The 13,775-nt window shown below is 60.5% G+C and overlaps 1 protein-coding gene across 2 annotated transcripts in view; it reads left to right on the top strand.

The window, feature by feature from the left end:
- CCDC85C (coiled-coil domain containing 85C) overlaps positions 1 to 13,775 on the top strand; it is a 78,231-nt gene that overhangs the window by 47,597 nt on the left and 16,859 nt on the right. For both annotated transcript variants that reach the window (XM_070775688.1, XM_070775689.1), the window contains exon 2: positions 11,548 to 11,621. In XM_070775688.1, coding sequence (XP_070631789.1) covers positions 11,548 to 11,621 — 74 coding nt within the window. The remainder of the gene's footprint in view (positions 1 to 11,547; positions 11,622 to 13,775) is intronic.

The raw sequence follows: 13,775 nt of genomic DNA, 5'->3' as shown, positions 1-13,775 counted from the left end.
AAATAATCTCTGGGTGTGACGGTCCTAAATTGGATTCATACCCCACTTTTACAAGCTGGTGGTGATGCATCAGCCTCGCTAAATGTGAAGGCGAGGCAGATGCAGGGGGCTCAGGTGGGCCAGGCCCCAGGTGGGCAGTCATGCAGTGGAGGTGTCTGTGGCCGGATGCTGCCGTCTCCATGGTGACTTGGTGCTGGTGGCACAGCTCAGAGGCGGGGTGCCCTTGGCTGGCAGCGTGGAAGCCTCCGCTCACCACTCTTTCCCATCAAGGTCATGCCGCTGGGACGTGGGCAGGGGAGAGGATGGGGCTGGGTTTTAACTGAGCATCTACTAAGTGTACCAGGCACTGAGCCGGGGGCTTCCAGAGCCGCTTGCTACCTTTTCAGCTTGCTTATTCCTCATGGCAGCCTCCCAAGGCTGGTCTCTCGTCTCATTTTCAAATGAAACGGAGACCAGAGTGGCTGGGCCTGTCACCCGAAGCCACACAGCCACAGCTTTTATTCCCATGGCTGCCATCACAGATGACAACCTTGCGGCGGCATACACAGCACAGATGGATCCTCTTCTAGCCCTGGGGGTCAGCAGTGCTAAAGTCCAGGTGTCAGCAGGCCTGACGGGGAAACCCGCCTGTTCCAACTTCTAGATGCCACCTGCATTCCTTGGCTCGTGGCCCATCCCTGTCTTCAGAGCCAGCAGTAGTGCTCATTTCTGACCATTCCTCACTTCACACGTCCCTCTGACCACATCCAGGAACGGCCCTCTGTTTTTCACACTCTCATGAGACTAGGTTGGGCTCCCCTGCATCATCCGGGCTGGTCCCCGCTCTTGACTGCCATGACCTTAATCACGTCGTCAAAGTCTCTTTGACTGTGTAAGGTCACATATTCATAGGTTCCAGAGGCCAGAGTGGGCATTTTTGGGTGGACAGCGGTCTGCCAAGTCCAGTTCGTAAGTGCAGGCTGATATCTTTATCATATCGCTTGGGGTTACAGAGGCTCGAGGGTGGAGCTGGGACCCTTCACCGGTTTGCTCCTCTTGCGACGTACGCTGGCCACGAAAGGAGTTGGTCCTTCACCGGCTAGAAGGGTGCGCCCTCCCTCGGACCTCGGGGGAGGCACGCAGAAGTCAGGCTTCTCCATGATCCTTCGGTCACCAGCCATCTGCTGTGGGTGTCCTATCAAGTGGGAAGGGCGGTTTGCTGTCCCCACGCCGAGTCTGTGTCATTTTAACAGGCGGGTCCTCACTGCTCTGCCTAATTGCAGGGGTGCTGCCCTACAGGGGCTCTGAATCACTTCCCGGTCCTGCCCTCAGCCCTCTGGGTCACCTGGGCCTCCTACCCACACCTCTGTGGGCCTGGGCAGGGGAAGGGGCTTGTTCAAGGTCACAGCATGGTGGGGGGCAGAGAGGGGACCCACCCTTGTCCCTGAACTGCCTGCAGGAGGGTGGCTCCCCGCTGCTGTCAGCCTCCCATCCCGGTGGGCCCGTCCTCTCCCTGCAGGCTCTGACCTGCCGCCACTGGGCTGCTCCCAAGGGTTGGGGGCAGCAGCAGAGGAGGCCCTTTGCTGTGGGTGTTTGTGAGGTTTTCCAAAGTTGTTTTTGTTTAGTTGTTAAGTTGTGTCTGACTCTTTGCGGCCCCCTGGATGGTTGCTCACTAGGCTTCTCAGTCCACGGGATTCTCCAGGCAAGAATACTGGAGTGGGCTGCCATGCCCTCCTCCAGGGGATCTTCCTGACCCAGGGATCGAACCCAGGTACCCTGCATTGGCAGGCAGATTCTTTACCATCTGAGCCACCAGGGGAGCCTGACTCATTCCTATTTTTACGGAATCGGCAAAACTCTGTCCAGATGTGATGCTGTCTCCAGAGCTCGCTGCCTGGAGCCCCCTCTTTTTCTTGCTCCCAAGGCCTTGAGCCCACCTCTGCAGCTCACCCACCGGTCGGGGTTCTTACTGAGGTGTCTGACATCAGAGCTGCTGGCTATACCTCCAGCCGCTCCCCTGTATCTGGAATGGGGATCCCTGGGTCTGAGGAGCCAGCCACGCCCAGATTTTCCCTGCTTCACCTGCCACGCCTCTCCCCACATCTCCTGCCCCTGCCCACGGCTGGAATGTGCCCTGGTGTCCTGCCCTCTCCCTCCAGCCACCTCTGCTGGCCAGTTGGCCCCATTCTGGCCCCACCAGCTTTTCATGCTTGGTTCATTTCAGGTCAGTCACTCAGTTGTGTCCGACTCTCTGGGACCCCATGGACTGCAGCACGCCAGGCTTCCCTGTCCATCACCAACTCCCGGAGCTTGCTCAAACTCACGTCCATCAAATCAGTGATGCCATCCAACCATCTCATCCTCTGTCGTCCCCTTCTCCTCTCTCCTTCAATCTTTCCAGCATCAGGGTCTTTCCCAAGGAGTCAGTTCTTTGTATCAGGTGGCCAAAGTATTGGAGCTTGAGCTTCAGCATCAGTCCTTCCAATAAATACTCAGGATTGATTTCCTTTAGGATTGACTGGTTTGATCTCCTTGCAATCCAAGGGACTCTCAAGAGTCTTCTCCAACATCACAGTTCAAAAGCATCAATTATTCGGCACCCAGCTTTCTTTATAGTTCAACTCTCACATCCGTTCATGACTACTGGAAAAACCATAGCTTTGACTAGATGGACCTTTGTTGGTGAAGTAATGCCTCTGCTTTTTAATATGCTGTCTAGGTTGGTCATAGCTCTTCTTCCAAGGAGACTGCTTGGTAGACACGTACCTGATACCTAGCCAGGAAAGCGAACTCTCTTTCCTGCTCAAACCTGCAAGGTCTCCCCTGTGGCTGCCAGAGGGTTTGGTCGATACGTTCTGGGGTCCGTGACCTGCCCCTCCTCCCAGCGCTTTTAGACATCCGCATGTTTTGGTCTCATCGGGGTCCCTGTAGTACAGCTGTGTTACAGGAGTTTAGCCCCAAGGAATAGTCAGGGCCAGGCGGCATGGAGTCCCTCGGGGAAGGAGCCCGAGAAGGGGACCATTTGAACAGTCATTGCTCAGCATAGATCGGGGGTCCCCAGCCCATGTGCACGTTAGAATCACCTGGAGGACGTCTGAATTGTGTGTGGACATCCAGGCCCCTTCGCTGGAGTCCAGTTTAGTGGGTTTCAGGGGAGAAGAGATCAAATGTTAAAAGGTCCCCGGGGAGCCAGGTGCCGTGGCGGAGACACAGGCCAGGTGTGACTTGGCTTCTGTGTGTTCCCCCTTCTGAGGGGCCTCTCGCTGGTCTGTTCAGCCTCTGCCACTGATTCCGAATCATTCAGAGCGAAATCGGGGTTGGCTGGGGAGGAGACATTAACAGGCCAACACCTGCCCTGGCACCTAAGCACACAGGCTAATTTCTGGGCCTGCAAACTGAAGTGAAGTTGCTCAGTCGTGTGCGACTCTTTGCGACCCCATGGACTGTGGCTTACCAGGCTCCTCCGTCCATGAGATTCTCCAGGCAATAGTACTGGAGTGGGTTGCCGTTTCCTTCTCCAGGGGATCTTCCCTACATGGGGATCGAACCTGGATCTCCCACGTTGCAGGCAGATGCTTTACCCTCTGAGTCAGCAGGGAAAACTGAAGGTGTGGGGAAAAAAGTCTCTTTTTCCCTCTTTTCCCTTGGTTTCAGTCTGGCTTGTCAGGCTTCCTAAGCAGTAGATGGAGAAAATGAGTTTGAGTTTTTGGCTTGAGAACACCTGCAGCTGCAGGTGGATCCAGACCTGGGCAGGTTCTGAGTTTGCTGGGCCGGTCCCTCCGGATTTCCAGGTGGGTTGAATTAAACACCGGGTGGCCCCAGGAGGGCAGAGCACCAACCTGTGGGTCCCCGGAGCCGTGCGCATGGTACACGGAGGGGCAGGGGGCCGCCAGGGGCAGCCATGTGCCTCGTCGGGAGAGGGTGAGCGGCTGGCGTGGGGAGGTCTCAGTTTTCATCTGTGAGGTGTTCATTTCTCTGTGCCCATTCATTTTCTTGCCTCCGCAGGATCCGGTTGAGGAAGGTGGGGCACGGCTGGGTCGTTTGAGCTGGAGAGGTGGGATCTGAGGTTTCCAGGGCCCGCTGTCTCAGGGCATGGATGGGGGAGCCGGGGAGGGGCTGGGTGCCAGCCTTTCGGAGCCTCGTGACCCCGTGAGGTCCAAAGCCTGGGGGCCGGCAGGTGCTCTTGGCGGAGGGGAGTCCGAGGGGAGAGAGAGCCAGGAGAACGCTGTCCAGGGTGGAGCTCCCTGGGGCCTGGGCCCTGCCTTGGAGGCGGAGAGTTTCCAGAGCTGCCCCACGGTGAGAATGTGTGCTCAGGGAGGGGAGGGGAGGGAAGGGGAGCCGTGGGCCTTCCCGGCCTTGCCCTGTGTGCCTTGATGGGTGGCCTGGAAGAGCACCAGGTTTGGGGATGGACACACACACTCACACACACTCACACACATGTACGCACGCACATCTCAAGTTGCAGGCCTGCTTTTATGAGCTCTGTGACGGGACCGGTTCCTGGGACCCTCTGCATCTTGGTTTCTCCATCTGGGGAGTGGGTGAAAATCGCTGTTCCCCTGACCGGGCCGGGGCTGCGGCTGAGCAGCGCTACTTCCCATGGCCGTGACGTTCTGAGAGGCCCAGGGTGATCGTGTGGCCCCAGGGCTGCTGAGGGCGCTTCGAGGGAGGGCGGAAAGAGCCTTGGCTGTAGACAAAGCTGGGTTCACATCCCAACCCTGCCGTGTTCTCGCCGTGTGACTCTGGACTCTCTGGGTCTCAGTCCCTCTGCAGTAAACAGGGATGGTGTGCAGGGGTCACAGGGGTGCCGGAAGGATTGGGCTTTTGCTCAGGGCCTGCTGACAGACAGTAGTGTATGAGCTCGGTCCTGTCTGACTCTTTGCGACCCCGTGGACTGTAGCCCGCCAGGCTCACCTGTCCTTGGGACTTTCTAGGCAAGAATACTGTAGTGGGTTTCCACTTCCCTACTCCAGGCATACAGTCAGTGCTCAGTAAAATTTGTGTTCTCGTTTGTTCTGTGTGGACGGGAGAGGTCTTTCTCACACCCGAGACTCTGGAAGTCAGCTGCCTTGGCCTGCATGCCCTGCGGACCCACTGTGGGCAACTCAGGTGGGCTGGCCCTGCCGGAGGAGGGAGGTGCCGAGGCAGCCTGCCCTGCTCAGCGCTGCCCCTGCCAAGCGGCGTCCTCACAGGAACCTGATGTTCCTCTGATATCCCTGCTGCAGCCTCTCGCCTTCATCCATAAATAATGCCTGTCTCACATTCAGCCCGCACCTCCTGGGGCAACACTGGGTGCCAGGCGACAGATGCCAGTGGGCACCGGCCCAGGTGCTCCCGAACCTGCCTGACCCACCTCCCTGCCTTTGCTCACTCTGCACCCTCAGCTGGGACTTGCCTTCCATCCCTGCCCCACTTGCCTGCGGGTCAGCGTCCTGCTTGCTCTTCAGTGCTCAGCTCAGATGCCGCCTCCTTCAGGCAGGACTCCCTGATTTCTCCCTGTCAGCACATCCTTGCTCTCTCTGTGCCCTGTCATCCCAGGGTGAGCCTCTTCACTCTACCCTTTGCCCTTCAGCAGACATGGTTATTCCTGCAGCTCCTTCCTTAGGCTGGGAACCCCTCGCAGAAGGGGACCATGCCCTGGGACAAGCCTGCTGACTGCTGGTCCTGCCAGCATCTGGCCCTGTGACCTTGGGTGGACCCAGGGTCACACTTGCTGAGTGTTTTTTTCCTTCTCTGTAGGTTGGGCTTTCTGCCGCCCACCTGGCGGGGTCCCTGGGGGGGACTAGATGGGAGCAGAGTGAGTGCTCCCCATGCCTTTCCTCCCAGCTTCATGGAGAAACCTCAGTGTTACCAGGGCTTCTGTCCAGGCTTCAGGCTCTGCTTGCTTCCCGTTAGCAGTGGGGAGCTCACTCCCCGCTGGCAGCCTGGAGCTCATGGCAGCCTGGACTGTCATGAAGTTGGTGACTCACCTTTCCGGTCCTGGATTTGGGGACTGTCTGCTCTGTGAGAACGCAGTGCTCTGGTGACCTTTGGGATTGCCCAGGGTCGGGAGTAGGTGGGTCTGGGATTGGAACACCCTTTAAGTCCTTTCAGGACACAGGATGGTCCCTGGGCTCAGCTGGATTAGTGTCCTTGTGGTGGTGGGGGGTGGTTTAGAGGGGTGGGGGGTGGACCTGCATGGCTCTTTCATTAGAGGTGAAGGCAATGGGAACGTCATCCTAGGGCCTGCCAAGCCCAGTCTGCAGGCAAGTGCGCCTTGCTCTGTGTCTGTCTGAGTCTGCTCCAGCTGCTCTGGGTGGCTTATAAACAACAGGAGTTCCTCCATCTGGAGGCTGGGAGCCCAAGGTCAAAGTGCCAGCAGATTCGGTGTCTGGGGAGGGCTACTTCCTGGTTCATAGATGGCCTTCTCCCTGCTGTGTTGTCACAAGGCAGGGGGCAAAGGGGTGCTCGGGGGTCTCTTTTATTAGGGCACTAATTGCACTCATGGGGGCTCCACCCTCCTGACCTAATCACCTCCCGAAGGCCCTGCTTCTTAGCACCGTCTTGTTGGGTGTTAGGTTTCAACATGTGGATTTTGCAGTGGGGGCAGACACAAGCATTCAGAGCATAGCCCCTGTTGCTGGAGCTGGTCGGAGCCCGCTGGGGTGGTGCTCCTGGTGGCCCTTGCCTGTGTGGCTCGGTGTGTTGCTGTAGCCTGTGCCTTGCTGGGGGCGGGGGATACCTCCCATGGGGTCACCTGTCAGAGGCGACAGCTCCACCACCTGGGCAGGTGGGAGGCGCACGTGGAGACTGAGCCCCGTGGCGCAGAGCGGAGGTGTCTTCTGGGCCTGCCCTGCTTGGTTCCGATTTCCGTGGCCGCAGGCATGGGTAGTGCTCACCTGCCCCCTTGGAGGTGAGTCTTGAGATGGGGGAGAAAGCAGAGAAGCCCAGAATGGCTCCCGGGAAGGCAGAGATGATTTTAGGAGCTGCTCTTATCCCCTGGGGCAGATGGGGGAGGGAACCTGGAGCAGTGAGAGGGCCTCGGCTTAATGAGAACTTTCAGGCCCGATGGAGCCCCCAGCCCTGATGCCGCAAGTGACCCCTTCTTAATGAAGCGGGAGGAGAACGGAATTGAATCAGACGTGGACACGTCAGCCGTCTCCGGGCAGGGCATCCGGGCGTGAGCCCCCACGGAGGGCCCCAAGGCATGGCTGCGTCTCCTGCTAGCGACCAGCCACAAAGCCTGCCTGTCCCCAGCCCCTTAGGGGCCCCTGCTCAAGGAGAGTGGGCTGGCAGGGATCAGGGCTGGTGGGGACCCGGGGAGAAGTGGCAGCTGCAGACTCACCCGTGTCGCTGTGTCATGCGCCCGACCCCCAGCCTCCATCCCCTTCCTCCCGTGCAGAGAAGGAGAATCGAACTTTCTCCTGACCATGGCAGGCACTGTTGGAGCCCTCCCAGGTCCCCCTGGCACTTACCGCTTCTGAGCCCACCGTCCGCTTCGCCTGCCGGCACCTGCAGCTCTGCATGGGGGCTTGTCCCGTCCCCCATCCAGGTGGGCAGTCCTGGGGCACGCACACCCTTTGTCTGCTAGGAGCAGCTCCCGTCAGCGAGCCCCTGGCTCGGCGAGTGACTCCGAGGCCCCCGGAGCTCCCCAGAGGGTTGACCCCCCCTGTCCTCGGCTTCTTCTGGTCCCCCCTCACCTCCCCACGCCCCCAACCTGAGCTTCCCAGGCCCCCCCCACCCCCCACCTAACCGCTTGCCCACGCATCTGTGTCTCATCCACACTAAGACGAAAGTTCATGGTGAGGCAGCATGAGTGCTGCGGGTTGAGGTCCGGGGAACACTGGCCCTTGGCCGCTGGCATTGCTCTGCCCTGGGTGGCCTGGGGGTGCCATGTCACGGTCACAGGCTGGGTGCTTCTGACTGTCATTGTTGCTGCTGCTGAGGGGAGCTCACAGGATTGAGAAGGTCGACTCCTCTGGGGAAACCAGTCTGACCCACTCGGAAGGATGAATTCTCCTTAAGTCCTTAGGTCTCCCAGGACCTTCTGGGCGCCCAGCAGTGAGGATTATCAAGGACTTTGAGGAGGCGGCCCCAGGGCCTGTTAAACATTATGAGCTAGGTGGGGAGGGGGTGATGGGTGATTGGACATGGCCTCTGGCCCCCAAATTCTTGCAGTTTGGACTGATGCTGAGGCTGGAGTGACATTGCCTAGCCAGGCGGGGGTCTGGGCCAGGAGGGGAGATGTGACCTGGCGGCTTCTGGGAGGGCAGGGTGGCCTGACGGTCAGGGCCAACACCTGACACAGGGCTCCTGGGGGGAGCTGACCAGCACCGGCGGGGAGGGGCTCAGAGACCTGCAGCTCCGTGACTCCCCCTGCCCCATGGGCCGTAACCCCGGGAACAAGGATCCTTGAGGAGGGGTGTACAGAGAGCTGGTACTCAGGCTCCTGGGAGTGAGACCATTGCGGGGGGCGCTCCCTGTCTCCTCGGATGGAAGGTGGATTGTGAGTCCCCCAGAATTGGACCAGTCAGGGGAGGTCTGAGGGGATGGATACCTTGGCCAGCCCAGCTCGGGGATCCCTTCTGCAATCAACCGCCCCCCTTACACCCCTCTCCCACCCCCACCCCCTCCGCCAAGCCATCAGGCCAGGAAATGACGCTTCCCTCTCTGCTGGCTCCACTCATTACTGCAAACCCTGGGATTAATTTAATTACACGCTTGTCTCCTGGAGGCTGGGGCATGGAGGCGCCCCATGGGATCCCAGTTGCCCAAGGCTGCTGGGGAGGATGAGGGAGCCAGGCCCTTTCTGCCATCCCCTTCTCCCACCACCCCCCACTACTTGAAGGTCCACCTGGCTGTCATTCTTCCCCACCACAGGGCACCTGCTCTGACCCCCGGGTGACCAGATGTCCGGCTCCCTGGCCCCAGGCAGCATGCACAGGCTGGTTTGGGGAGTTGAGGGTAGAGACAGTGGGGAGGGGTCCCGTGGCACAGGGGAGGTTTATCTGGGATTTTGAGAAGGCGGCCTCATCGCTGTTAAACTGAGCAGGGTTGGGCAGGCTCAGGGCTGGGCTTGGGGCTCAGGAAAGGCCCCCAGGCCAGAACTGGGGGACGTGGGCAGAGGGTGGGTTAATGGGGTCCACTTTCCAGGCCATGCTCTGGGCCCCCCTTGACATCAATAGGGGGCTTTGTGATGTGGGAGGGAATCATTTAATCTCTCCTCCTTTTTTACAAAGAAAGATCTCTCCCTATTCTAAAAGCAGATTATTGGAAAACTAACAGGCAATGGTGTGAATAAATAAAAAATCACCCATCCCCTAGTGAGCAACGCTGCGATCAGTATTTCCGTGTGCCTCCTTCCTGGATTTATTTCAATACACAGATATTTTTAAACACAACAGCAATTATATGTGTGCTTTTGCGTCCAGTTCTTTTCACTGGCGTTGAAGTGTTTTGTTTTTTTTTTTTCTCCTGTATCATTGAGGAGGGAAGCTCTCCCAACCGTCATTTGAATGATGACAAGGGTGTGAACTGTCTGCTGTTGTTGAACAAGCAGTTTCAGTTTGGTCACTGTAACACCATCTGCGTGGAGCTGGGAGGGTCTTTTTCCCAGGTGGTGTTCCAGGGAACCCTCCTGCCAGCAGCCCGTGAGGGACACAAAGTGTTGGGGAGCCCAGGCTGCACCCCATCTCCGACTTGGTGCTCAGAGGGCCCAGCAAACCACAAACACTAAGGCCCTTCCCGTCAGGCCTGTACATAGGTGTGGGCGGGTGTGGGTGCGTGTGGGTGGGTGTGGATGGGATGTGGGAGCTGCTGGTCAGTTTGGGCAGACAGGTGGGTAAACTGAGGCGGGGGATGGCACAGGGCATGGACTGTAGTGACCGCCGAGGGCCCCCTGCTCAGGCAGGGGAAATCTACCCAGCCCTGACCTGGGTGCTGCGTCCTAGTGGGGGGCCTTTAGTCACCCCCCAGGTCCAGCCCCCCTCCGCCACTGCCCCGTGTGTGTATGAAGAAGCCCCTTCACCTCTTGGAGACCACCACGCAGGGCTCCCTGCAGAGCTGCCCTGTGTCTGCCGGGGTCCCCCATGTAGCTGGGGGTGGGAGGCTGGCGGGCGAGCGGCCTTCTTCCTCTAGAAGCCTGCACATTCCTGAGAGGTGACTGGCGGACAGCAAGGGCAGGAGTCGGCTGTGTAACTGGGGTGGGGTGGGCTGCCCCCATTCCTGCCCAGGGCTGGGCCGCAGTCTCCTGGGTCTGGTCCTGGGCTGGGCACACAAGCCTCCCAGGTCCTTCTGAGGTGCTCGGGGCACAGAGTGACCCCCAGCAGGCAGGTCAAGGGGCAGCCGGGCACTTACAGGGGAAGTGTCTCCCAGGTATCTCAGAGGGCAGAGCTCCTGATGGGCAGAGGCTGGTGGAGCCGGGGCCGAGCTCCAGTGCAGGGGAGGGGTCATGCTACCTGGGGAGGCGGCCACCCACTGCCCCGTCCTCACAGGGCACCAGTGGGCTCCTCATTGGCCCACAGGCTCCGTGGGGAAGGGGTGTGATGTCCATGTCACACACGGGGACCCTCAGGGCTGGGGGCTCCTCTGGGGTCATGCTGACTCTGCTGCCTTGGTTGCATGATGGTCCCAGCTTGTCCTCTGGCAACAGCCAAGCCCCCTTTGCCCCCCGCCCAAGAAGATCGAAAGCCCTGTGGGGGGCGTTGTTATGGGCGGGTTAGGGAGCTGGCTTACATCGAAGGAATGGTGTCTTCTGAGATGAAGGGTCACAGTGTGAGGTAGGAAGACCCTGAGTCCTGTCGTGGGCTGTGGGGGGGCAAGGCAGGAGCAGCAGGCTGGCCCAGGGTGGGCAGGGTCCTGGCTGGCTCCTGAGCCAGGCGGCCGTGGGACTTCAGAGGCAAGCGGCAGGCCCCTCCCGGGTGCCCGCAGACCTGGGGAGGTGGCCACACTGTCACCGAGGCATCGGCCCAGCCTCCTCCCTCTGCCCCTGCTGTGACCTCCCCTGCCCGCGTCCTGCCTCCTTCCGCCTGCCCCCTCTCCTTGCCAGCTCCCTTGTCCTGGCCTGGAGGGACTTTTCTCCTCTGAGCCCATTTCCAGCCCCGTGGGGAGCTGGGGTGGCGGACTTTCTCCTGCTTCTGAAGCAGCAGGCTCAGTGAGTCAAGGGAGGGTGGGTTTTACCCCCCTGCTGCGTTTAGAAACTGGGGGCGTGTGGTTGGGGGTGTCTCTGGTCCGGCCCCTGACCGCAGGAAAGGTGCTGGGTTACGCCTACAGTTGTTTGTGGAAGTTCAGATGGGACGGACCAGGGGAAGCCCAGTTGCCCCCACTGCGTGGGGTAGGGCCTCCCTGTACTGCGGGCCCTGGGGGTCTGCCCCGGGGTGAGGGGGCCATCAGGGACCTCCTTTTGGACCTGAAGCCCTGAGGAGGCTGAAGGCATCAGCCCAGAACAAGCTGGTGAGAGCACCCCTCACCTCGGTTCTGCAGGTGGACAGGGGAAACCAGGCCCCAAGGCCCACCGGGGGGGCACGCAGGGGAGGGCCCTCCTGCTGGAGACAGTCTGCCAACAGGTGACGTGACTCCTGTGTCTTTCAGATCCCTCGTCCACCTACATGCGGCAGCTGGAGACCAAGGTGAAGCTGCTGGAGGGTGACAAGCTCCTGGCGCAGGTAGGCTGGCTGCACCCTGAGGGCCGCGGTGGGCCCTGCCACCGCCCACCGCTCCAGGGCCCACCCCCCGCCACCAGCCCCAGGTGGCCTCCGGGTCCCTTCCCACTTTGTGCCCCCAACATCCCACCTGCCCCCCACTCCCACCCAGAGTCACCTCCAGGGACATCTGCTCAGGGACCCACAGCCTCCAGGCGTCCCTCCATCTCGGCCATCCGCTGTCTGTCCCCTCGGTGTCCTGCGAGCTCCTCGGGGGCCCGGAGATGCTGTGGAACCCACACTTGCTGAACAAGTGGGCTGCTCTGCCCCTCTGCTGGGTGCATCAAGGCCCAAGAGGCAGACAGGCTCGCCCTCGCTCAGACTTGTAGGGAAACTTCCCTGGTCCTGCTGCACCAGTTTCTTTACAGGCTGGGGTCCGCCCTCTGCCCTCCTGCCTGACCTAGGGCCACAGAGAGCTGAGGCCAGGCCTGACCCCAGCCCGTCCGCAGCACGGGGACAGTGGGTCAGAGATGGGTGATGAGGTTGGGGCAGGGAGGAGATGGAGCAGGGCAGCTGCGGGCGGCTGGAAGCATGGAGGGGGCCTGACTGCCCGGACGAGGATGAGGGGCCCTCCCCGCTGTGGGCGGAGAGCTGTTGGGAGCCTGTGGTCAGCTTGATCAATCGGGGTGCCCCGTGCGGGGGTGGGCAGCTGGCTGGGTGGACCCTCCAGCCTCTCTCCCGCTTGTCCTCAGCCCTGACTCCATCTTAGCACTCGCATCTCCCCAGCCACGCCTGCTGGCTCATAAGCGGCCAGCCTGGATCCCAGAGCGCATTTCTGGGAACTGACCCCAGGGAGGGCTCAGTGGCTGTGCCCCGTTGTTAGGCGACCAGTGCCACTGCCCACCGGGTGGCTGCTGGGATGCTCACAGCCCCGAGGGCAGCCCCACGGATGCCGTCCCACCTCTCGCCCTTGCATGGGCGGCTGGAAGGTTCCCTTAGGTCCGCAGGACTCCGCGGAGTACGTGGTCCACGCACCCTGGCCTCGCTCCTCCATGGCCGCCGTGTCAGGTGTGCAGCCGGGCATCAGATTGCGAGGCCCGTTTTCAGATGTCGGGTGTCGGGTGTCGGCTGCTTGGCCCCACGTGTGCACGCTCTTCGGGCCTGGTGAGGGCAGGGAGATTGGGGGCTCGCCTGGGTGTGAGCTGGGGCTCCCTACATCCAAACACTCCCTGGGGGCTGGTCCTGGTTGTGAAGGAGGGTGTGTGGTGGGGGGTTGCGGGAACTGTAGGCAGAGGTGACCAGGGGGTGCGCAGCATCAGGACTTCGGGGCCTTGGCTCTGGAGCTGGTTCCTGTCCAACAAGGAGGGGAGAATCGCACTGTTTCTGGGGAGAAGCAGGTTGAAAGCATGGACCCCAAATTCCGGATGCTGTTTGCAGTGTTGTTCCATGGTCCAGCCCAGCCGTGGCTTGTGGTCCTGTTTCCAAGGATCAGGGTAGACGTGTCCCCGTGGCCCCTGCTCTCCTAGGCCACGCTGTCCCATCGAGAACATGCACCCACTTGCACGTGGTGGGCTTGGCCTTGTTGCTTGTCATTTAGTCGCTCAGTCGTGTCTGACTCTTTTGTGACCCCAGGGACTGCAGCCCGCCAGGCTCCTCTGTCCATGGGATTCTCTGGGCAAGAATACTGGAGTGGGTTGCCATTTCCTTCTCTAGGGGATCTTCCCGACCCAGGGATCGAACCCGCATTTCCTGCATTGTAGGCAGATTCTTTACCACTGAGCCACTGGGGACTTGGACTTGTTCAAAACCTACACACGCTCAGGCCCCAGAGTGGCAGCCCTTCCTCTTCCTCCTCCCTGTGGAACACCCCACCATGGCTGTGTCCACTTGCCCCCTGCCCATATGGGCAGAGGTGGAGGTTGACAGGGGCCCTGTGTCTGGAGCATCGGGTATGGCCACCGCCTGGGCAGGGGGTTTCTCTGTCTGGGCCCTCCCCCGCCAAGCCTGCTCTGACCTGCTCCCTGGGGGCCTTGCCCTGGAGGCAGCAGCAGTGGGGTTCTGTCCCCAGTTGTGCCAACGCTCGGGCCAGGCTCTCCGGACACAGACTTCCATCCCTCAGGTGGAGGAGTGGCCTCTCACCTGGGCCCAGGCTTGCTGGCTGCAGGCAATCAGATTGGG

Source organism: Bos indicus, chromosome 21 (assembly GCF_029378745.1).
Source record: "Bos indicus isolate NIAB-ARS_2022 breed Sahiwal x Tharparkar chromosome 21, NIAB-ARS_B.indTharparkar_mat_pri_1.0, whole genome shotgun sequence".
NCBI lineage: Eukaryota > Metazoa > Chordata > Mammalia > Artiodactyla > Bovidae > Bos > Bos indicus.
Note: the sequence above shows the minus strand (reverse complement) of the source record. Positions and strands in the feature narration are given on the sequence as shown.